This window comes from Leuresthes tenuis, unplaced genomic scaffold (genome assembly GCF_036924035.1).
Source record: "Leuresthes tenuis unplaced genomic scaffold, fLeuTen1.0.hap1 SCAF_10, whole genome shotgun sequence".
Classification (NCBI taxonomy): Eukaryota; Metazoa; Chordata; class Actinopteri; order Atheriniformes; family Atherinopsidae; genus Leuresthes; species Leuresthes tenuis.
In genome coordinates this window covers 2986387-3010388 of record NW_027325364.1, presented here as the reverse complement: position 1 = coordinate 3010388, position 24002 = coordinate 2986387, and the positions used below count along the sequence as shown (strand labels likewise).

Here is a 24002-nt window from a genome sequence, read left to right as displayed (position 1 = left end):
TTTGCTCAGCTGAACAAAAGACAATAAAACATGGTGTTTATACAACTTTCTTTTCACAAATCTGCTTTGTTTAGCATGCACAGGAAGTATAGCTTTCTGTATTCTTAGTGTCATTTACAGGTTAGAGAGCACAGTCTGATTAAAGACTCAGGTCCACGTTATGTTCCTCCTGTGTTTTTGATGTTTGCACCGGTCCAAATCCTTTTATCTTTATCCCTTAAAACACGGAGCAATACTCAGGTTTCATCCTTACGACTAAAAACAGAAGAGCATTAGACCAAAATCACAGAAAACTGACCTTCTCACAGCTGGAGTGACACACTCAGGTGATGTGGTTGGGGACTGAATAACTCCTGCTATATTTGCTCAGTTAGACTCAAACAAGCTTAGGTTTAATGTCATGTTTCATTCCAGAAGAATCTGAACTGTTCTGTGACGATTAAACCTCTTAAAAACATTAAAAAAGGGAATTGTTTTGGTCTTCTGTAGCTTTAAGACGACTTTTAAGAAACAGCTGAACATTGAATGTGAAGCACAGGTGAGTCTCATTTATCATTTATCCATTTATTTATCTTGAGGAACTAATCCAAATGAATTAAATACAGGCCAATGAATGTGCTCAGCTTTCCATGTACAGTAAATCTATGCTATAGAGGGAGGCCGATGCTACTTTACTTTTAAGTCTCATAGCATTTACTTTAACCGTGAAAATGAACTCTCTGAGGGTCGTCTGTAAGTACAGTGAGATGCTTTTCTTACAGCCTATTGGCTATCGATTGGAATCAGTCACATTTAGTGTTCCTGTGGTGCATCAGCAGCTGTTTTTTCTTTCTCCAAAGCAGCAAATGCAAACAGATTTTAGGTTAACCAAGAGATAAAGAGTGGATGCAGCTTTGCTGTGAAGGCAGATTTTCTTGCAATCTGATGTCTGTCTGCTTCTGCTTTGTCACAACCTCTAGTTTCTTGTTCAGAAACTGTTCTGGATGCAGAAACGATCACTATTACTATATATAAATATATATATTCTGTTTCTGTGCAAAAGGCTTCCACTGGTGTAATATTATTAATCCAACTTGCATGCACAGCTCACCCTTTAGGCCAGAGAACTCAAACAGGCCGCTGTCCTGCAGGTTTTAGTTGTTTCCCTGCTTCAAAAACACCTGATTCGGATTAAATGAATCTCTTCAAAAGATTGTTAAGTTCTGCACAAACCAGCTAATGAGGCACCGATCATGGATCTATAAGAACATTCATTCAAATCAAAACATTATGGCTGTTTTTTGGCTGAGAAAAACCCAAAGAAGGGAGTTTTAGACTGAGACCTTTGCTGAACATTTTGCATTTTTGGAGAATTGTTTATTTTGCTCGTTCCGCTTTTGACTCGATCAGAAAATAAAGTGTTTTTGTGTGTGATGTCTGTGAGATCTGCTGAGATCTGGTCCCTCATTATTATGGTCCAACAAAAGAAAAACAAGACAAAATACAACCTTTCAAGTCCTGTGAGCCGTTAAAGACGTTCAATGTTCGAGGCGAACAATAGTTTAAAAGAGATAAAACGTTTCCACGTCAGAACCAGAAAAAATAATGTCATTTGTCAGTTCCAGAGAGACTGACTTCCTGTGATGCAACCGGTGATAAGTTAAACCTCAGCACGGCGACTCATTCACAGTCTGAGGCAGCAGCAGCACCACAGCTCTGAGGTAATGCCACTTTTCCATTCGCTACACATCGTCACACAACCCGTGAAAACTGCTGGTTTTGGTGACTCTGAGACGGCTTTTTATTCTTTACAAAACAGATAAAGTTACTGTAACTGCTAATGTGTCAAGAATGTTAAGCGTCATTTCACCGTAGATGCTTAAGATGCTAAAAGGAGTACAGTAGCTTTCATACAGGGGATTTGAACCCAGATCTTTCATGTGGGAGACCTGGGTTCAAATCCCCTGCATGAAAGGTACTGTCTCCAGTCCTTGGGCAAGACCCCCTTAGCCTACCTGCCTATCTGTAAGTCGCTTTGGATAAAAGCTTCTGCTAAATGCATAAACCTAGACTAAAGGAGATGTTTCCATCAGTGTCCACAGAGGGATCCCTTTTATCCAATGAGACATGGAGAGAGGGCAGCTGCTGCTGGTGCTCTGGTGCTCCAGCATCTTCTCAGGGGCGGCCAGTATTGGAGGTACTGTCCAAATGTGTGGCTATAGAGATGTTAACCCCCTCAACTTTACCTGGAAATGCTATGATAAGGCAGCTTATGCTTATCTCCTTTCTTGGGTTTGCTTGAGTCACTGCTTCTTTTTTTTTTTTCATGTTATCAAACTCTTCAATGAGAATTATTCCAGTCATCAACCACAGCAGGTTGCAGGGGAAATCTTTATACTGTTGAAATGTCAGGTTTCTAAAATTACCTCTTTTGTTTGTCTGTTATCTTCCATTTCCATTTGAGTAACATTTTGGCTGGGTTTAAGTGCTTTTGCTCCTGTGTAGTTGAGCAGTTTTACTCCTCTAAGAGAGAGAAACAGCCGTGTTTACGCCTATAATCACTTTAAAGAAGTCTGATGGAGGAGTCTGTGTGGTTTGTGGTTTCAGAGAGAGGTTTACTCTTCTTTTCCTGTTTTTAAAGTATTTTCAAGAATTATACATTCAAAGATAAGATTATAAAGAGTTCCAGGTTCAGATCCCGGCTCGAGGACTTCTGTGTATGCGTGGCTTCTCTCCGGCTTCCTCCCACCGTCCAAAAACATGCATGTTGGGTTCATTGGTGGCTCTAAATTGACCCTAGGAGTGAGTGTGGATGTTGTTTGGCCCTGTGATGGACAGCTGGGATGGGCTCCAGCCGCCCTGCGACCCTGAGTTTGATTAAACGGGTCGAGAAGATGGATTTTTTAAAATAATTAGCCACTGAATTGCTCAGCTGTACAGTTCTTTAAAGCGTGCACATTTCAATATGAGGCATCATTCGTCTTTTCTCTCCTCCGATTCTCCTCAAGCAGATGTCAGATGTGTGAGTGACTTCTGGAAAAATATCAGCTGCGTTCTGAACCTCGGTGATGAGCTCAAGTCCAACTCCTTCAGCCTGAAGTTCACCGAGATCGACGAGTAACTGCAGTTCATTCAAACTGAATCAATTATTTTTGAGTAAATCAATGCTTAAGTCACTTATATGTTCTGTTATCGCTATTTCTAGGGAGACCATTTCCTGTCCGCTCATGGTGGTGAATCGGAGTCAGCAGAGTGACTGTGAAGTTCTGACTGAGGACTATTTTGCCTCTGGCTATAGATATGACATTCAGCTTTGCAGTGGCACTGGATGCCATGTAGTCGTGACGGATTTTCGTCCCGATAAAAACAGTAAGGCTCAATCGTTTGTATTCCATTCTGCAAGTATTGATCCAGCCTTCATTTCTTTATATTTTCCTTCCAAGCAGCCAGACCTTAAAAGTTAAAAAGTTTTCCAGGCTTTCTGAAGGTATTTAAATTATTTTCTTTTGACATTGGCTGCTTTTTTTAACTCATTTTCTGTCCTGTTCCTGTCTGAGAGGCTTCAGGCTGTGTCGAAGTAAAGGTGCTTAGACCAAATATTGATATTCAAGCTCCTTAGAATGAACCAAAGTCTGTTTTTGCCTCATTATCTGCATTTCCTAAATGTTCCACCAAATCGCTGCACCTATTTCCAGGTTTTCTGCATTAAAGAATCTAATAATAATGTAATGAAGGGTGGTGAGACTCTTGCACGGTGATGTATGTGAGCGAGAGGATCGTATGTGTGTTGATTTTTGGCTGTTTTTGACATTTCAAAGCACCTGAATCTTCAAGAAACACATTGAAAAGTAACATTTCTGCTAAATGTGCTGTATGTAACGGATTGATGGTGAAACGTGAGGCTAAATATTAATTTCTCTAACAGTTCTGCTGACTCCACCACCTGAACTCGATGTCCAACAAACAAAAGAAGGCGTCAACATTACATGTAGAAGTGAAAAGTACGACAATCATTATTACCTTAACGACGCCCTCGTCTATGAACTCAACCTCCAAGAAACCCAAAGCAGTGAGAAAAAAGTGAGTTTTTATTTCTCTGATAACGTCTCAGAACTGAAATGAATCGTTGGCTTGACTGTTTTCGTCTTTCCCCAGATCATTATCCCGGGAGATAAACTGACATTGATTGAAAGGTCACGTCTCAAACCACGAGCTGAATACTGTATTAAAGCCAGATTTAAGGCTGATGAGGGCAAAAACTATCGTGGAAACTGGAGTGCTTGGTCTCAATCGATATGCTGGATAAACCCAGCAGAGGAGGAAGGTAAAGTGTCACTTTTTCTCCTCATCATGCAATCAAAAAGCAGCGTAAAGCTCACTCTTGCATCGTATGGTTGGGCTTTTTAAATGTTTTTATGAAGGCAACTGTGTATGGAAAGTATTATTCCTTGAATATATGCGATGTGTGATGTAAAAGAAGAACCATACTGTCTGTTGTACAAGCTAAAGCAACAAAAAAGGACATTTTTAAAGAAAAATTTAGTATTATTTTACATAAAAAGACTTTAAATCTATTCTTTTGTGATGCAACTTGTGTTTTTCACGGTTTGAACGGCTGAAAAGAGTTAGATTTAATGAAAAATTGGCAACTATTTCCGAGGTTTCTGTGAGGAAAAGATGAGGATCAGTCAGTGTGCACATATTGGCCTTTTATATAGCTGATATTTTACACAAAAACAGTAGGATTAGAGCCAAAGTGATCACAGAGCCGCTCTAATGTGTGACTTACAGTTGGTTGTTGCTGTAAACCTGACTTGTAGAGATAGATACTGCGTGTTTTTCTCACTGCTTTCAGAGGAAAGTGGAGATGATTCATGGGCATCAGCCACCTAATATACTTACTGTATATCTGTGGAATGAGTCAATAACTCTGAATTTCTTTCTGACTCAGAACATGAAAGTTTGTTCATCCTTTTGGCCAAATCTCTGGGCCCAGTGTGCCTGTCTGTTGGAGTCCTTCTGCTTGTATTGTACAGTCCTGCAGCAAGGTAATTCATCTGTCACACTTGGTCAGGACTGCTGCTCTGAGCGGCCTCTCCTCCGAGTGATCTGATCTTTCTGATCTTTCTGAGGCAGAATGAAGATAAAAACTCTGTCCTACACACCGTCACCGGCCCCTTTCTTTCAGCCTATGTTTCAACAGAGTGACGGAAATCTGCAGGTGAGACAATCGACTTGTTTCCTCCTTTTTAATGGCAAAATACAGAAAACTGTCTTCGTTTGAATGTAAAAATAAGAAGATGCTCCTTCAGATATGATTTTTGCTGTGAAAACAACAGGGAGGGTTAGTTTTTTTTTATTTAACTCTCAACTTTGTGATTCCAAGAATCGTAAAACATATAACAGCATGTTTCAAACAAGTTGGGACTGATAAAGTGGCAGCTATAAGCAAACTGGTCCCAGTAGAGTGCCTGTGTAGAAATCCCTCCGTTAGCTCTCCTATAGCTGCAAGTAGCCACATAACAGCAGCTATGAGCTAACAGAGCTATAGCACACGTTCATTCATTCATTCTTCTTAAAGTATTGGTGAAATAAAGACAGATAATGCCTTATTCAGAGGCTGCATCACACATGTTGGTTGAAAACGCCGAAAGAGTCACTGAACGACACAATTTAGATATAACAAGACAAAAGATTTAGGATAATATTAAACATGTTTGATTTTAATGTGAGAAATACCACCTTAAAACAGTCTGGACTGAGTGTTATGACCACCTTAAACCAAAAGCGATGACAGGAGCACGCCACAACTCTCCTGAGATTCTGCCTGATTTCATTCGGATTCTGGAAAACTGTCCAGAAATCGCTTGAAAAATTGTGTGGTCCCAGTAGAGTGCCTGTGTAGAAATCCCTCCATTAGCTCTCCTATAGCTGCAAGTAGCCACATAACAGCAGCTATGAGCTAACAGAGCTATAACACACGTTCATTCATTCATTCTTCTTAAAGTATTGGTGAAATAAAGACAGATAATGCCTTATTTAGAGGCTGCATCCTCTAAGCCCCGTTCACTCCGTTATATGGATCTCCAGTTATCTAAATATCTTCTGAAGGACGCCGACTTTCACCAAACTGTTCTCAGTGAGTAGATGAACGTATTTCATGCCAGAAATAAGGTTTAAAATACCGGAGTTCCCCTTTAATGTCGTAGAGTTCTTGCAGTTTTTTCCAAAGTTTCACAAGCACCTCTTAACTATTCATTCTACTCTCTGGTGTCATCATGGATGGCAGACATTTCCCTCGGATGACTTATGTGTTTGAATGGGAGGCAGAATGCACCATACCATTAGTAGATTTTCCAGGCAGGTGAGCTGCAACTAAAGCTTCATGATCTCACATCACTGAGAGCGACACTGGCCTTCACTTCTTAAATGAGCCCTCTAACCTCACACTGTCACATTGAGTGATCTACCATCTCAAACGTATTTCATGCCAGGAATAAGGTTTAAAAATACCGGAGTTCCCCTTTAAGTGGCATGTGTGAATGTAATTGTATTGTGTCCAGCTTGAGTTTGCTTCTTGTTATTAAGTTAATAGAATAATACTAAAAAAGTGACTTTTTTTTCTTAATATGATTAATGCACCCTTTGAACTCAGGGAAAAGCTTAACTTCTCATGTCATCATGTATATCTGTGGGCTCAGATGTGTACTCAAACCCTTTTTTAACATCGAAAAGCTAACGGGGGGATGCTTGAAGAGTTTTCTCTTATGATTGTAGCTCAGCCTCACAGTTCCTAGTTGAAGTTTGCATGTTCTCCCTGTGTAAGCGGGGGTTCCCTCTGGCTTCATGTTAGGTTAATTGGTGACCCCAGAAATAAGGTTTAACAATACCGGAGTTCCCCTTTAAAGCCTTGAACTCATCACCAGTTCCCCTTTAAAGCCTTGAACTCATCACCAGTCAGTTAGACGTGAAGGATTACTTTTCAGCCCCTATGATTAACTGCATCACACCCCTCGTATCTCCCTTTGAATGTGTAGGAGTGGCTGGCGCCTGGAGGGAAGTTTTTACTGACGTTCAAAGCCGAGGAGGACCTGATAACCGACATAGTGAATGTTGTGCCAGCGACCATCACAAAAGATCCAGAGGAGAACCAAGTGTTCCACAACCCTGCCGTGATACAGCTGACATTCCCTCAGACACACCTGACCTCCTATGTTGGCTTACCTGGGATGCATGAGGCCTCCCATCCCAGAACTGTGATCTGTGCAAGGAACACGTCTTACACTCAGCTGCCTTGCTCTGTGTGGGAATTTGATGTGTCACAGGTTGAAGCGGCCTCCTCCCCACCCACAGGTTTCTTAGAGATCAGCCAAGCTGACTCTGGCTGCAGCTGTGAGGGCCTGACTCAAAGCCCAGAGAGCAGCTTACCGGGTAGTCCTGTTGATGAGAACCCACCGCCGCATTACTGTAACGATTACTGCATCCTCAACAAAACCGCCAACGGTGTTGTTCCAGTTTTGGTGTCCAAAGAAACCAAAGGAAAAGATCAATCTTATCCACAGCAGTCAGAAAAATTAAGTGCAGGCATAAATTACCCTTTAAGTTCAGAGTAAGACCCATTTACAGTAGAGGACAACCGAGTGCAATGGCTTTGGAAGGCATTGCAGATGAGAATCCAGCTTGATGCTCGCAATTTAATTTCTTATTCAACTAGTTACTGCAGAGGATTCATAAAAGACACCATAAGTTAAAAGATTAAAAGCTTCATAAACCAAAATCTTAGAATATTTAATCATCAATGGTCAATGACAGCATTCACAACCAGACATGTCCGTCTAATTATTCCACCCGGTATTTGAATTTATTGCATTTTTGTTCTTTTTCTGGGGCACATCGTGTTTTTTTAACTTACTTTATGTAATGATAGAAGTATTTGACATTTGAACAGAAAAATGTGAAGAGGTGAGAATGTATCAGACTTTCCTTTCACACCAGTTTTCTCTGAAAACTTTTCATTTATGCACGACTTAAGATTGTTTTAGTTGTTTATTTTTGTGTGAAATATACTTTGTCTCAACCAAATGAAGAGAGAGAACGATAAAAATGTAGGAATTTGTTATATTCCCATTTAATTTTTGCACATGGAACTCAAGACTACACGTCTGTCTTTGTAGCAGGCAAAGTGAAACCCCTACAGATGTCCAAAACAGCTGCGTATCTGGTGTTTTATCCGCCAAATAGGACACATCACTCCACTATCACAGAAATCTGCACAAGGCAGCCCAAATAAAATGACTTCTGGGTCTTTGTGAGCTGGTCAAGCACGAGGACGCAGATGGATTAAACAAGAAACGGGTTTTATTTACCCAAAGAACATCATATCAGGGCCCTTAAAAGAGGTCAAATGAACAAAACAAAGTCATAATAACTTCAAACCAACTGTTCAAATGATAAGTAACTTAACAAAGAAACCAAACAGGAAACAAAGGAGAACTTAAATACTGGCTGATCAAACCAATTTTCAACACAAGAGGGGGGGGTAACACATACTAACAAATAAAGAAACAGAACCTAACAGTTAATTTAATAATCACTCAAAGAATTAACTAAATAAACAAATTACTTGCAAATCTAAAGGATGTAAACTACACCGTGCCCCCCCCCGATGAAGCTGCCTTGGTACAGGCTCATTGCACTTCTTGTGCTCACTTTTGCCCCCCCCCCAGCTCTCACATGGCTCCTCCCAGCACCGATAGAAGAAAATAAAACAAAGTTGAAAATACAATTAGATCTAAATGTGCGCGCTTACAAACAGAAATAATGTATTTCAACCTAGTTTAAACAAATATGTAAACTAAATGATATCAAGAAATACACAGAACATAACTGAAAGTGTCGGTGCACGGGGTTACCGACTGTTTAGCTGTAGGTGCCTTCAAACAGCCATCTGAACTCCATGCTCGCTGCTTCCTTCTCAGGAATGTCTGGGAACCAGCTAACAAATGCTTAATTCTCCTTTCTCTTGAGGAAGTCTAATTTCTTCAGATAATACCTCGAATCCCATCTCCTGGAACAACCCAACACGTCTAACCTGCATTTATTTTGCACATCTGAACTTGTTCAACTTGTGCTCTTTCAGTTAAATAGATTGAATTCAAATTAGCACTTGATGTATAGAGTCTTAGGTTTCTTATTGTATTACCATTTGAATGTTGTTCCTTATACGTAAGTCGCTTTAAATAAAGACATCCACTAAATGATTTAATTCTTTAAAGTTTTCATCATTCAGGCCACCACAGTCTTTAGAAGGGAAATGGTTCAGAAACACGGAGAAGCTGCTCACATGCCACCATAAAAGGATTCTGTCCCCATGTCTCAGCTCCAAATTCATCTCTGCTTTTTCTCATCTTCCTCCAACAACCCTCAAAATCCCTCAAACACAACAGCTTTGATGGTGAGATGATGAGGAAACATTGCTTTGGTTGGTTTCCCTTCTGTTCTGGTATCCCCCGACAGCTGTAGAGCTCAGCTGGCAGCTGGACTGGTCTTTGCGGTGTGTTCGTGTGCTTCGTATTTTCCCAGATATTCACAACATCAGGAGACTCAGAAGGAGGCCCTTTCACCACCAGAGGGTTAATTTCAGGTTCTTTTCTGAGTAAAATGACTCAGAAGCACCTCCCTTCCATCTCAATAAGAGATTGTTTCATGGATGCTTTATATTAGAATAATATATCACAGAAGATTACTTAATTACAGTTGATCATTTCTGTCCTCATGTTTATCTGCCTGATTCTCTGTGGGACAGAAGGACCTCCTCTCCTTTTCTAAAGGTTGGAGTCTGGCTGAATTATGTGAACACTAAAGAGAGGAGCTTCATTGCTTCCTTTATTATAAAGAAAAGAAGATAACAGTGTCCCACATTGCAGCTACAATAATGCTGTGGTTGATTATTTTCAGCCAGTCATGCTAACTGGGATTCATTCATGTATGAACTTCTATACGTTAATTCATGATATTCGGAAACATTAAGCACAAATCAAACTAAATATTAACTGTGCTTTCTGTGGAATATTTTCTGAAAAACTGTTGATTATAAAAAGACAGCATCATCTTGTCCTAAGCTCTTTCCTCCCATTCTTCTTTAAAGAATTATCTGGTGTTTCTTATCCTCAAAGAATTTCAGAAAATTTTAATTTAATTTGCTCAGGAACAGAAAAAGACCTTTTAACCAGACCACCTACGTTTGGTCGGATTCTTATCATTTTCAAAGTCGTAAGGAATTTCCTCCTCCGCTTTTTATTAACGGCGTGACATTTTCAAATGAGGTCAAGAAAAGGTTAATAAGAAAAGACGATCTGAGTTGATTTTTCAGACAATGGCCCAGTGTTTCAATCAGGAAGCTCCTTGGCATTTTGAGAATTTGACCAGCTCTTTTCGTGGCAGCTACTTGGACATTTCCGACACATTTAATTCAGTTTTACAGGCAAAATACCGGCAGCTTGGCGGACTCCTTGAATTAGTTCACGGCCACTTACTGGCGCCGAAACCTGCAGTTCCGCAGAGTGTCCAGTAGTCGTCGCCCTAACCCGTAAACACAGACAAATGTGCCGAAGAAGAAGCCGCAGCTCTCTTGCGCTTTTCCGGCCCGATTCACAGATTATTTCAGTCAGCTGTAAAAACTGAGACTGCAAACTGTAACTGTGGTTAATTTTCTACCGAGTACTTCTGAGTCACTGATATAACCTTTGCGGCGCCCACGCGTTGAATGAGTAACAATGAGCAAATATATTGACCGCATCCTGCCTGGGTTGCCCCCAAACTTGCACAACGATGAGGAGACTGTGGCCATAGAAAAAGCCATCAGGACGGCTATTGACGCGGTGATGATGGTGATGAGCGGCGCCTGCAGCCGCAGGATGCTGGAGCACCAGAGGACGGTGGCCGACAGGGACAAAGAGATCCGGAGACTGCGGTGCAAGCTGGAGGAAAGTGAAAGTGAGCTGAGGATGTTGCGTCTAAAGGTGATCAAGGTGCCACCGGAAGATGAACTTTCCTGTTTGGTTACAGAGGAAATAAACTCTGGTGACGCTAACAGTAGCGATAACAATCAGCTGGAAAACGAGTCTCTAGTCAAATACTGTGGTAAGTTGAGTCCAATCAGCGCAGAGCTTTATAGGCACCCACTTATTTTCCATGCACGTGTCATTTCATCAGGTGCAGCAGCACCCACACAGATTTCTCCCAAACTCAGTGGAATTGTGGAGGCTTTTGCCCCCCATCATGCCCACAGTGACACCAGCTCACGGAAGACTCAAGGACGGGCTGCATGCGCCCACTCTGGGGTTAAAGAGGAGCCTTCCGACTTAGAGCAAGTCATCAAGTGGGAGGTGTGTGAGGGGAGTTTGCTGGACCAGCTGGACGAGCAGCATGAGGAGAAACCTGTCAGAAAGGGTAAGTTCAGGCCCAGTGAGTGAAATCATGACGTGTCTGAGGTTGTTGGGCAGGGAAGTGAGGTAATACGGGTACAGCTTTTAGTCACATGGTTGGTAAACGTACCCAGTGGTACTGCTGAGTGTTTCTAACTCAAAGCAGAACACCGTATGTGGTGTTGTCTTCATGACAAGATGAAACCAGAATCCTGGAGATGACTCCTCACCAAAGTGACCGCTCGGAAGAGGTTTAACCACATATTTCTTTTGATGTGGTGGGAAAGACGTGTCCACAGCCTCAAGAGCAGCAGGCACAACTCTGAGGTGAAACGTGTTCACGTGAGCAAAGAAAACACTTCTGGTCTGAATGCTTCACAAAGAGAGGAATATCCATACAGTCATTTCATAAAAGAAGCACAAGGCTTTCATATCAGGACACATTTAAAAAATCATTCCATCCTCACCAGGATTTATCAAATTAGATAAATACAACCCCAGATAAAATAAGTGAACCCCTGATCCAGCAGCTTCAGCAGCAGTGAGTGAAAAACTAAGTGAACCCCTGATCCAGCAGCTTCAGCAGCAGTGAGTGTAAAACTAAGTGAACCCCTGATCCAGCAGCTTCAGCAGCAGTGAGTGTAAAACTAAGTGAACCCCTGATCCAGCAGCTTCAGCAGCAGTGAGTAAAACTAAGTGAACCCCTGATCCAGCAGCTTCAGCAGCAGTGAGTGTAAAACTAAGTGAACCCCTGATCCAGCAGCTTGCAGCAGCAGTGAGTGTAAAACTAAGTGAACCCCTGATCCAGCAGCTTCTGCAGCAGTGAGTAAAACTAAGTGAATCCCTGATCCAGCAGCTTGTAGCAGCAGCAGCTAATTTCTGCTAATTCATTTAATCGTTAATATTTCAGAGTCACTGGCTGAAAATGGAGCAAAACCTCGGCTGATTGCAACAGGGCGAGAAGACGAGTCTCCAGCTCATCTGAAAAGGAAAGGAGGGTAAAGATTTGTACAACTTCGAAGGATGATAGTTGTTGTTTGATGAGTGAAACCCAGAATGTGTCTTTGAATGTTTTCTTACTTCAAATCCAGAGAAAGGAACGGATGCTACCAGCCAACGTGTGAAGTGGAGGAGGGCGTTGTGAAGAAAGCTTGCATCACCCGTCCATTAGCAGCTAAAGTAACTGCCGCAAAAGACAATCTGGGTTCTTTCAGCTCACCAGAGCCACTGAGGCAGACTTCGAATGATTTAATATCATCAAACTTCGCTTCACAAGACCCTCGAACGTGTCAGCAGCAGGAGTTCCTCTCTGTGTCAGCTCCACAGCCCACATGCGACCGTAAGAGTCAAACATCTTAAATATACCTTTTCAGCCACTAGAATCAAAGAGTTTGAACACAGCATTTAAAGTGTAGTATTTTTATGGAGTGAGAATCCTGCCAAAAGCTCACAAGCAAGCAAAACGTGTGTCACTCGCACCCAACGATTCACAAACAAACTTATTGTGGTTTGCAAAGAACATACGTCTTTAATTGCAAAAACATATCCTTCAAGTACGAAACTAAAATCTTTCAAGTACAAAACAATTCTACAACTGTGGAAAACTGACTTTTGGCACGATCTTACCGCTGTCATGTGACTTTTGGCACGATCTTACCGCTGTCACGTGACTTTTGGCACGATCTTACCGCTGTCACGTGACTTTTGGCACGATCTTACCGCTGTCACGTGACTTTTGGCACGATCTTACCGCTGTCACGTGACTTTTGGCACGATCTTACCGCTGTCACGTGACTTTTGGCACGATCTTACCGCTGTCACGTGACTTTTGGCACGATCTTACCGCTGTCACGTGACTTTTGGCACGATCTTACCGCTGTCACGTGACTTTTGGCACGATCTTACCGCTGTCACGTGACTTTTGGCACGATCTTACCGCTGTCACGTGACTTTTGGCACGATCTTACCGCTGTCACGTGACTTTTGGCACGATCTTACCGCTGTCACGTGACTTTTGGCACGATCTTACCGCTGTCACGTGACTTTTGGCACGATCTTACCACTGTCACGTGACTTTTGGCACGATCTTACCACTGTCACGTGACTTTTGGCACGATCTTACCGCTGTCACGGGACTTTTGGCACACGCTTACCGCTGTCACGTGACTTTTGGCACGCTGTCACGGGACTTTTGGCACGATCTTACCGCTGTCACGTGACTTTTGGCACGATCATACCGCTGTCACGTGACTTTTGGCACACGCTTACTGCTGTCACGTGACTTTTGGCACACGCTTACTGCTGTCACGTGACTTTTGGCCCACGCTTACCGCTGTCACGTGACTTTTGGCACGCTGTCACGGGACTTTTGGCACGATCTTACCGCTGTCACGTGACTTTTGGCACGATCATACCGCTGTCACGTGACTTTTGGCACACGCTTACTGCTGTCACGTGACTTTTGGCACACGCTTACTGCTGTCACGTGACTTTTGGCCCACGCTTACCGCTGTCACGTGACTTTTGGCCCACGCTTAACGCTGTCACGTGACTTTTGGCCCACGTTTACCGCTGTCACGTGACTTTGGGCCCACGCTTACCGCTGTCACGTGACTTTTGGCACACGCTTACTGCTGTCACGTGACTTTTGGCACGATCTTACCGCTGTCACGGGACTTTTGGCACGCTGTCACGGGACTTTTGGCACGATCTTACCGCTGTCACGTGACTTTTGGCACACGCTTACTGCTGTCACGTGACTTTTGGCCCACGCTTACCGCTGTCACGTGACTTTTGGCCCACGCTTACCGCTGTCACGTGACTTTTGGCCCACGCTTACCGCTGTCACGTGACTTTTGGCCCACGCTTACCGCTGTCACGTGACTTTTGGCCCACGCTTACCGCTGTCACGTGACTTTTGGCCCACGCTTACCGCTGTCACGTGACTTTTGGCACGATCTTACCGCTGTCACGGGACTTTTGGCACGCTGTCACGGGACTTTTGGCACGCTGTCACGGGACTTTTGGCACGATCTTACCGCTGTCACGTGACTTTTGGCACGCTGTCACGGGACTTTTGGCACGATCTTACCGCTGTCACGTGACTTTTGGCACGATCTTACCGCTGTCACGTGACTTTTGGCACGATCTTACCGCTGTCACGTGACTTTTGGCCCACGCTTACCGCTGTCACGTGACTTTTGGCCCACGCTTACCGCTGTCACGTGACTTTTGGCCCACGCTTACCGCTGTCACGTGACTTTTGGCCCACGCTTACCGCTGTCACGTGACTTTGGGCCCACGCTTACCGCTGTCACGTGACTTTTGGCACACGCTTACTGCTGTCACGTGACTTTTGGCACGATCTTACCGCTGTCACGGGACTTTTGGCACGCTGTCACGGGACTTTTGGCACGATCTTACCGCTGTCACGTGACTTTTGGCACACGCTTACTGCTGTCACGTGACTTTTGGCCCACGCTTACCGCTGTCACGTGACTTTTGGCCCACGCTTACCGCTGTCACGTGACTTTTGGCCCACGCTTACCGCTGTCACGTGACTTTTGGCCCACGCTTACCGCTGTCACGTGACTTTTGGCACACGCTTACTGCTGTCACGTGACTTTTGGCACGATCTTACCGCTGTCACGGGACTTTTGGCACGCTGTCACGGGACTTTTGGCACGATCTTACCGCTGTCACGTGACTTTTGGCACGCTGTCACGGGACTTTTGGCACGATCTTACCGCTGTCACGTGACTTTTGGCACGATCATACCGCTGTCACGTGACTTTTGGCACGATCTTACCGCTGTCACGTGACTTTTGGCCCACGCTTACTGCTGTCACGTGACTTTTGGCACGATCTTACCGCTGTCACGTGACTTTTGGCACGATCTTACCGCTGTCACGTGACTTTTGGCACGCTGTCATGGGACTTTTGGCACGATCTTACCGCTGTCACGTGACTTTTGGCAGTAACGTTCCACTGTGCAGATTCTTAATCAAAGGCAAACTGATCTGTGCACAAATGCCTGTAATTCACACTCCACAACAACAGGTGGCGCTGTGCTCCAGGGTGAATCTGCCTTCAGCCATCAACTTCCAGGCTGCTCAGCCTAAGCCACCGAGCGAACTGTTAGATTTTTACTGCAAACTGCTTTTTGAAGTAAGTTAGATATTTAAGCTATTTCATTTGCTTAGACTAATGCAAACAAGAGCTAGATTTTACAACCACTTGTAGCTAACCAAGACGTTAGCTTAGCTAGTTTGTTTATACAAAAGGCATATTTTTTCCCTATTCTGTTATCTGCTTTCAAGAGTGACTGGAGACATTAGTGCCTTGCAGGCTAATTATTAGGATAATGATGATTTCACATTGCATGCCATTATTCAGTCAGCTGCCTTCAAGGCTGATTGCAGAGATGAGTGCCTTGCAGGCTGATTATTAGGCTAATGATGATTTCATATTGCATTACTGAGTTGGAGCTTTCCAATGCTAACTTTTTTAGTCATCTTTTTTAGGAATTGACACGACTCGTCGTAGAAAAAATCCAGCCGGAGCACGAAAACCAGCCACCTCAACCCCACCCACAATGACTGAGACCTTATTTAAAGAGGTTGAGGCCATTCTGCCTCTTTCTTTCGGGCATCGCAAAAAGAGGTACGCCATTCTATATCAGGAAATGTTTCAATAACTTCCCTGTTTCAACATTTGTGGCTAACTTGCACAATTTGCATATTCACCTACACAACGAATGAGCAGTAATGGAAGAAATGAGTATGATGTTGTGTAATGATGTCGTCAATCTCCGATAAGATACTCTATCACCGTTGAGGAGCTGAGAAGGAGAGTGGGGCCACCAGAGGGAATGTCGGTGGCCTCGTGTGTGGCCCTCCTAAGATCTGACAAAAAGAAAAAAGAGGAGATTCAAGAAGAGCTGGAGAGTGCGGGAGTGAAGCCAAGAGCAGTCACCACGCTCACGTCAATGTGCAGCAGACTCTCAGAGGGTACAAACGACATGAGTTCAAGTTCATCTTTGTCATTATGGACAATGCAAAGCAACTGCTATTCTCCTAAATTTCTACATCTGCTTTACTTTAGAGTAATAAAACATTCTTCTTCATAAGTTTATCAGAATTATTTATAGCCCAGTTGAATGCTATAAGAATATTTCAATTTACTAAACAATAAAAACTGTTAACCAACTGACTTTGACTATAACTAACTGTGACTCTTCCATCTTCAAGGGGAGGCACGTGACCTCGGTGAAAACATTGGAGAACTGGCTACCAGACTTATACCTTTTAAAAACATAAAATTACTTCTTGAAGAGGACGCCGACATAAACGTGACCCTTGGCCATCTGGCCTTGTTCAAGTAAGTATTTTTTCTTTACAACATTCCAGTGCAATACAGTTAAAAGCATTAAATACAATATTAAGACTTTCAAATAAGGATTCAATAATAATACATGACATTACAGAGAATCTATGGAAAAATTATCATAGATGCAAAGCACAACGATAAAGTCACTTGATTTTCAAAAGTGTATTTGTCATTAACTACAGTAATTTACACAAGTTTTAACTGATATTAATATGTATTACTTTCCTCAAGGAGTATGATCAAAACTGGCTGTGAAAGCCTACAAGCTCAGGCTGCCAAATTCAACACTGCCTCACATGGTCTTGGGTATGCGCTCTTTGCTGTGTTTGAAGAGGTCTTTAATGCATGTGCTGATGCACAAATGGCAGCACTTAAAGGTAAGGTGAAGGGTAATTGGTGGTGATCGTTGTTTTGTAAAGACGTGTGCAAGTTTATTCAGTTCCCAATGATAATGATAAATCTGTCTTTTCATTTAGGTGCTGCAGCATTAGATGATGAGTAGTTGAAGGGTTTTTTTTTTTTGGAGAATTTGAAGAATGTGTGTAAATGGCCACATTTTGTTAATAAACTGTTGAATTTACTTCTGGCTTATGACTCCTTTTGTTACAGTTTTGGGTTTTTCAGAGTATTTGTACACACACACACACATATATATATATATATATATACCTTGAGGTGACTTCTGATTTGGTACTACACAAGAGATAAAGATTGATTGATTGAGTGTCACAGCCCGGCTCTTAGGCCACAACAAAACAGGGGAGACCAGATGATCTGTCAATGCAAAAGTAGTATTTATTTACAAAAATCATGAATTCACACATGAAAAGCGTGTTAATTAGTATTCAGTGGTGTATGCATGTGTTTGTGGGCATCAGTCAGCAAAAATCAAAAAGACGCTCTGCAGTGTCAGGGAAAAACGGACAGTCTTAGTTGACTTCAAGCAGGTGACGAGACTCCACCCTGTTCAGGATTCTGCAAAACAAAAGCGAACAAGAAACCATACCAATGGTAATCTATTAATCATCATTAGCCTAATAATCAGCCTGCAAGGCACTAGTCTCTACAATCAGCCTTGAAGGCAGCTGACTGAATAATGATATGAAATCATCATTATCCTAATAATCAGCCTGCAAGGCACTAATTTCTCCAGTCACTCTTGAAAGCAGATAACAGAATAGGGAAAAATATGCCTTTTGTATCAACAAACTAGCTAAGCTAATGTCTTGGTTTGCTACAAATTGTTGTAAAATCAAGCTCTTGTTTGCATTCGTCGAAGCAAATGAAATAGCTTAAATATCTAACTTACTTAAAAAAGCAGTTTGCAGTAAAGAAATCTAACAGTTCGCTCTGTTGCTGGGAAGTCGATGGCTGAAGGCAGATTCACTGTGGAGCACAGCGCCACCTGTTGTTGTGGAGTGTGAATTACAGGCATTTGTGCACAGATCAGTTTGCCTTTGATTATGGATCTGTACAGCGGAAAGTTACTGCCCAAAGTCACGTGACAGCGGTAAGATGGTACCAAAAGTCACGTTTCTTTCACAGTTGTAGAATTGTTTTGTACTTGAAAGATTTTAGTTTCGTACTTGAAGGATATGTTTTTGCAAACCACACTAAGTTTGTTTGTGAATCGTTGGGCGCGAGTAAAACGTGTTTTTCTTGCTTGCGAGGTTTTGGCAGGATTCTCACTCCATATATTTTCCATTTATGGATGAGATTGAAAAAGAATAATTCAGTCTATTTTCCTTATTGTGTTTAACATTCAGATTATCCCTGGCACAGCATCCTCTTAGCTTGTATGTTCGGCCCAAAATGGTTTAAATCTCAGATGCCTGCTACTTAATTTATTTGAAAATAAGTCTGCAATGTTCTTGAATTGCATATACAGTCCTGTGGAAAAAAGAAAAGCACAGTTTTACACAGCAGGACATAACAGAAAATACCCATAAAATGAAGTCTTTCCTCCTTCCCATTGTGTTAAAACACACCTGAGTGCTCCAGACCAGCAAACTGCTTTTATTGAAATGCCCACATGTGCTGACGATCTGATGATGGTAGATTTGTACTGTAGTCTGGCAGCTTAAGTCATTTATACGTCAGCAGAAATCTTATCAAAGCATTTATGGGAGTGCATTTGATCTGCAGCACCTTGCTGTAACTTACTCTCTTAATTCCTGTGGAAGCAATGAGGGGTTTTCACACTCTGCTCCTACACTTATTGAACAGTTTGTGTTCAATAAGTGTAGGATGTGCAAAATGTTGTGTTGTTCTTCATGAGGTATTTATCAAGACCTGGTAAAGATCATATAATATATGTATATATATATATATATAACTCCATACAAAAATCCCCAGCCAGGTGTTTGTTATATGTGAAATAAGTCAAATGTCAGAATTGGAGGAGAATGTCCTTATTTTTTCACTGTATGTGATGAGAATTCGCTAACAAATCCAGATAAATGACACAAGGAAGTTGTTCTGCTGCCACCTAGCAGTGACAGCTGGCATTGCTATGAGCTGTTGTCCTCATGACCTCTTATTTTTGACTTTTTAAGCGATTCTTCTTGAAGTTCTTGTTTCTCTGGAGACCATCAAACAGCAAAACTCCACGGTTCTTAAAATACTGCAGTCAGGAGGTTCATCTGCAGCGCCGCACTGCGATCCTCCAGATGTTGGGGCGCTTCCTCTACAGTCTGTGCAGGACCTGAGAAATCTGGAGCACAGGCTCTCCACTGAGCCAGAGCTGATTAAAAAACTGGTAATGGCCTAAAAGACAGTTTCATTCTGTTTAAACCTCACGCTGTTGGTGACGTTTTCACTCCTTCTCTTTTAGGTTTAGTGATATTTTGTGTACTTTGTAAAGGAGCATTGTGGGAAGCACAAATGTCGACAAGAAAAGAACCACTGAGTTATACTTAAGGAGGGGAGGCTTTATATTTTAAGCTTAAGTTGAATTGGGCAGGATATGAGAGAGTTCTCATATATAGAGGCTTTCTACACAGGCACTCTACTGGGACCACTTCATCCACACGCCCCCCTGCAGCACAGCTTATTCACTCCGTGCTCTGTGACAGTCGGCTAACTTCACACAGAGTTTGCTGCTGATAGTTTTGTGCAACATGGCAGGATATTTATCAGATTTTGACAACGTGAACGACGACTTTGAGTAAGATGGACGTTCTTACCGGAGCGAATGAGCTGTGCTGCAGCGGCAGGCTTCGATGACGTCATCCCAGTAGACGAGTGTGTAGAAAGCCCTCTATAAGCCCCCCGATAGCCGCCAATAACAACAACACAGCAGCTATGAGCTAACAGAGCTATAGCACACGTTCATTCATTCATTCTTCTTAAAGTATTGGTGAAATAAAGACAGATAATGCCTTATTTAGAGGCTGCATCCTCTAAGCCCCGTTCACTCCGTTATATGGATCTCCAGTTATCTAAATATCTTCCGAAGGACGCTGACTTTCACCAAACTGTTCTCGGTGAGTAGATGAACGTATTTCATGCCAGAAATAAGGTCTAGGTTTAAAAATACCGGAGTTACCCTTTAACAGGAAGAGAGAAGAGGAAAGCCATTTTGCAAAGGTTTATAAAGTCATTTGCACCCATCAGGCCACCATAGACTGTGTAGAGAATGTAAAGACAAACATCCCATGTGTGTACATGAAGATTTACTGTAATCTTGGAAAGTTTTTCTCATGTAGTGGGTAGATATAGTTCACAGTTTGCATTTAAAGAGGGGAAATGAACTGAAATATGATTTTAGAGGCTAATCCTACAGTTTGTGAAGACAAACACTGCCTGGTGTCAGGATACAGGATCCTTGCATACAAATGGCAGCCTCAGGGCAAAGGGGGAATGTTGAAATGAACAGTTTAGGAATTTAGATCCACAGTCTTAAGTGTAAGAATTTGAATTTGTCATTTTTTTAAAAATAATTTGGGGAAAATGCTGCTTTTAGATAAATGCACGCTTCTTCTGTGCAGATCTCATACCTCGGCCTGTCAGGAGGTATGACGACCAAAGAGAGCGTCTGGAGGATAATGGCCAAGCTTTTTACCAACACCCTGGCCAAAAACGTTAACTGGAGGGGAAGAAATAACAAGCAGAAGATCGAGAGCCTCACTATCAAGAGAGTTGTCCTCAGTGAGTGTAATTAAGAACTTCCTCTGAACATACCTACATAAACCAGGTTGTAAAACACCCTTAACCATAACTCTTTGCTCTGCCTCCCTCCCCTCCTGCAGATGCTGTGAGGCAGAATTCCTTCTGCAAAGATGCAGTATATGAGGAAATTGAGAGATACATGAAGCGCTGGCTGCAGCTGGCTGGAGACCGAGATGGAGGAAGAAAAAGAAGACAAGAAAAGGGCAAGGATGCAATAGGGAGCATGAGAAATTACTGTGTGGGTGAGATGTTTGCTGATGTGATTGAGTAAACTCAACCTGTCATGTAAAGTTATCAGGAAAAAGACACTTAAGTTAGGAAACGAGGGACCTTTTTCCTAAAGTTTCTTGTGCTGTAATGATAATAGTAGCTCCATTTCCTCTTCTTTTTTATTTGCTCTTGTTCTCCTTAACTGATGACTCTTTGCACATATCTGTTGAATTTATTGTTATTTTGATATCAGTTAGTAATCATATTTATTTTTACAACAGGAAATGTTTTCACTGTCTTTAGGTTTTGTAATCTTTATTGTTAAAACATTTGTATGATGAATATTGTTTGAAAGGATCTCATGTATGTTTGAATAATGTTTGGAAATATCATTCTGTTGCATTTGACTTCCTGTTAATACCAATAAAATTCCATCTAATTTAGTTTCAACCACTTTAACCAAACAGCTGAACTACGTGTTCCTGAAATAATCAGACCTAATATCAGCTGCACAGAGGTTGTTTTTCCAACAACAAACAGGACGTAAGGAGTGAAGAGGCCTGTTATAATGGATGGAAAAGCTCACATGATTTGATCATAAATCATGATGAACGATTACATCTAGATCAATGATCTGGTCCTGTTTGCAAATACAACAAGTGAAACACGGCAATAAACCTTTTAGATTTCTTTTAGACTATTAATCAAATACAACTGTTGGTATGATTAGCTGTGTTTTTCAATTAAAAAATATTAATTTTAATTTTAATGTTTTGGATATATGATCAGAATCATGGTTTTTATAGATTAGACAATCAATTTAGTCAAACCAGAGCAAGTGTGTCGTCCCACGATGGTGGAATGACCTACCGAGCGCTACCAGAACAGGGGCGTCCCTGTCTATCTTCAAGAAGCTCCTGAAAACCCAGCTCTTCAGAGAGCATCTCCTATCCCAGCACTTACCTTGTACTTCCCTCCCCCCTCTATCTCTGCACTTTATCTTTCTGCACTTCCTTCTATGCCTGCACCCTATCTCTACTCTGTCCCCTCTGACAGAGTCGGACTCCTGGGTTCCTTCTATGTAGTTTATTGTTAGCTTTTATAGAGCTGTTATATCTTCATTTGTAAGTTGCTTTGGATAAAAGCGTCTGATAAATACAGAAACATAAGTGAAAACCTAATAGTACGTCTGTGTTCAGTAATTCTTAGTACTCTAACAACTAGGACAGGTAAGTGTGACATAATACAATTCCCTTTATATCACTCTCCTTACCTGTTACAATTAATTGTAAGTTTCAAACATGTTCCAGTGTTTTGTTATTATTCCTTTTATTCATTGTACAACTATGTGGTCATTGGACTTCTCTGTAAGTCTATTTTCTTAAAGATCAGACTATCCTCTTCAATTAAATTTATATAGCGCCAAATCACAACAAATTTCATTTTAAAGCAGTTTAATTCAATTGACAGTCACCTTTAAGACAAATGTTTTACATCCTATCTGTTGAAAGTGATTTTTCAGGCCCCTCGTGTTGCTTTTTCTTCATTTAGACCAACCAGCCACCAGGGGGCGCCGTCGCAGCCGAACCAACAAGCGCCGTTTAAACGAAGAAGTAAACCGACGCTGTAAGCACCCCTGTTTCTCAATTTAGCTGAACAGACCGTGTTAACTCCAAACCAGCCTGGATTTACAGTCAGTATTTCCGACCGTTTAGCACGACTAGAAAGGTTTAAGTCGCGTGTTTAACGGGACTTTTAGAGGTCCGTGCGGGTGCACTTCGTCGCCTAGCATCCGTGTTTTAGCGCTCCTGGACCGGCTCGCTTTGCTAACGTCCACAGGTCGCTTTCAGAGATGAATTCGGTCAAAAACAAAACTCTTCACTCGCACCTGCGCGACGACGAGGCTCTGGTGGTGGAAAACGCCATCCGGTTAGCGATAGACTCGGTAATAAACGTGCTTTACGGTGTAAATAGTGCTAAGACTCATGAGTACCAACGGATGGTGGCCGACAGGGACAAAGAGATCCAGCGGCTGGAGTGCAGGGTGACGGAGATCGAGCACGAGCTGCAGGTACTGCGCCAACAGGGATACACGTGCGGGCTGTTTGGATCCGAGGCCGAACCCGGCATATCCCAGATCTCCGGTAACCGACAGAGAGGAGAGCAGAGCGGGCTTGATTCAGGCTACATTGAACCCGAGATGACATCAGGGCCGCAGGAGTGTGGAGTCGGGCTGTCCTGTGAGTAAATATGAGCTCCCACATCTGGCTGCCACAGCTGGCTCCCACAGCTTTATATCAGCATATTAGCAGGAATTGTGCTTTACCACTTCGAGTGTCTGTGGACTATTTAAAATAATGTTTTCCACCTATCTTAGAGGGCTCCAGGAGTACAAAAAACATGTCATAATGTCAAGAAAACTCTCTCAAAATGAGGCTCAGAGTCGCTGGAGACAATTAACACAAAACATTTATTCCTGCTGCAAGGAAACAAGAATAAATATGCTGACCCAGAGATGATACTATCGCTCTCTGTGTTTCTCACCAGCTCCCCAGTGTTATGAGAAGCTGAGTTCAGACAGAAGAGAAAAACAATCTCACGAGCCACACACTGTTATGAGAGCTAACAGATAGGAGGAAGCCCCCCCAAATCAGATGGTACAGCTTTCTCTAACACATAGATAAAGTCCAAGTTCAGCAGATTTACTTTCAGCGCTTCCCTAAAGAAATGTGGCATCTTTTCGCTGCTTAGTTGCTGTGGGATGTCCATCTGAACCCTGCTCATGCACAGCTGTGCACTTTGATTTGTTGGTCCCCACAAAGTGGGCTA

At 42.4% G+C, this 24002-nt stretch overlaps 3 protein-coding genes across 4 annotated transcripts; all 3 read left to right on the top strand.

Moving 5' to 3' along the window:
- Positions 1-4939: 4939 nt before the first annotated feature.
- On the top strand, positions 4940-7666 carry LOC140315607 (uncharacterized). Its single transcript, XM_072393218.1, has 3 exons — positions 4940-5027; positions 5116-5200; positions 7017-7666. Exons 2-3 carry the CDS (start codon positions 5117-5119, stop codon positions 7590-7592), a joined length of 660 nt encoding a protein of 219 aa, XP_072249319.1. The 5' UTR covers positions 4940-5027; position 5116; the 3' UTR covers positions 7593-7666.
- Positions 7667-10618: 2952 nt separating this feature from the next.
- LOC140315951 (uncharacterized) lies at positions 10619-21284 on the top strand. Of its 2 annotated transcripts, XM_072393564.1 has the most exons (7): positions 10619-11121; positions 11194-11430; positions 12316-12403; positions 12497-12744; positions 19349-19551; positions 20783-20942; positions 21044-21284. In XM_072393564.1, the coding sequence occupies exons 1-7, from the start codon at positions 10755-10757 to the stop codon at positions 21232-21234; spliced, it is 1494 nt and encodes a 497-aa protein (XP_072249665.1). In that variant the 5' UTR covers positions 10619-10754; the 3' UTR covers positions 21235-21284. The 2 variants fall into 2 exon arrangements, with proteins under 2 accessions (XP_072249665.1, XP_072249664.1); XM_072393563.1 differs by having other exon boundaries at positions 10619-11430.
- LOC140315952 (transcription factor aptf-2) lies at positions 15724-17338 on the top strand. Its single transcript, XM_072393565.1, has 4 exons — positions 15724-16067; positions 16224-16414; positions 16655-16784; positions 17025-17338. The coding sequence occupies exons 1-4, from the start codon at positions 16000-16002 to the stop codon at positions 17194-17196; spliced, it is 561 nt and encodes a 186-aa protein (XP_072249666.1). The 5' UTR covers positions 15724-15999; the 3' UTR covers positions 17197-17338.
- Positions 21285-24002: the final 2718 nt, after the last annotated feature.

Excerpts from the sequence above, each read along its gene's own strand:
- LOC140315951 (XM_072393563.1), top strand. The coding sequence starts at position 10,755 with ATGAGCAAATATATTGACCGCATCCTGCCTGGGTTGCCCCCAAACTTG. Across the intron at positions 12,404-12,496 it reads CATCTGAAAAGGAAAGGAGG|AGAAAGGAACGGATGCTACC; the intron begins GTAAAGATTTGT and ends CTTCAAATCCAG. Across the intron at positions 12,745-19,348 it reads TCCACAGCCCACATGCGACC|CGATTCTTCTTGAAGTTCTT; the intron begins GTAAGAGTCAAA and ends TGACTTTTTAAG.
- LOC140315952 (XM_072393565.1), top strand. The coding sequence starts at position 16,000 with ATGACTGAGACCTTATTTAAAGAGGTTGAGGCCATTCTGCCTCTTTCT. Across the intron at positions 16,415-16,654 it reads GTGCAGCAGACTCTCAGAGG|GGGAGGCACGTGACCTCGGT; the intron begins GTACAAACGACA and ends TCCATCTTCAAG. Across the intron at positions 16,785-17,024 it reads GGCCATCTGGCCTTGTTCAA|GAGTATGATCAAAACTGGCT; the intron begins GTAAGTATTTTT and ends ACTTTCCTCAAG.
- LOC140315607 (XM_072393218.1), top strand. The coding sequence starts at position 5,117 with ATGAAGATAAAAACTCTGTCCTACACACCGTCACCGGCCCCTTTCTTT. Across the intron at positions 5,201-7,016 it reads AGAGTGACGGAAATCTGCAG|GAGTGGCTGGCGCCTGGAGG; the intron begins GTGAGACAATCG and ends TTGAATGTGTAG.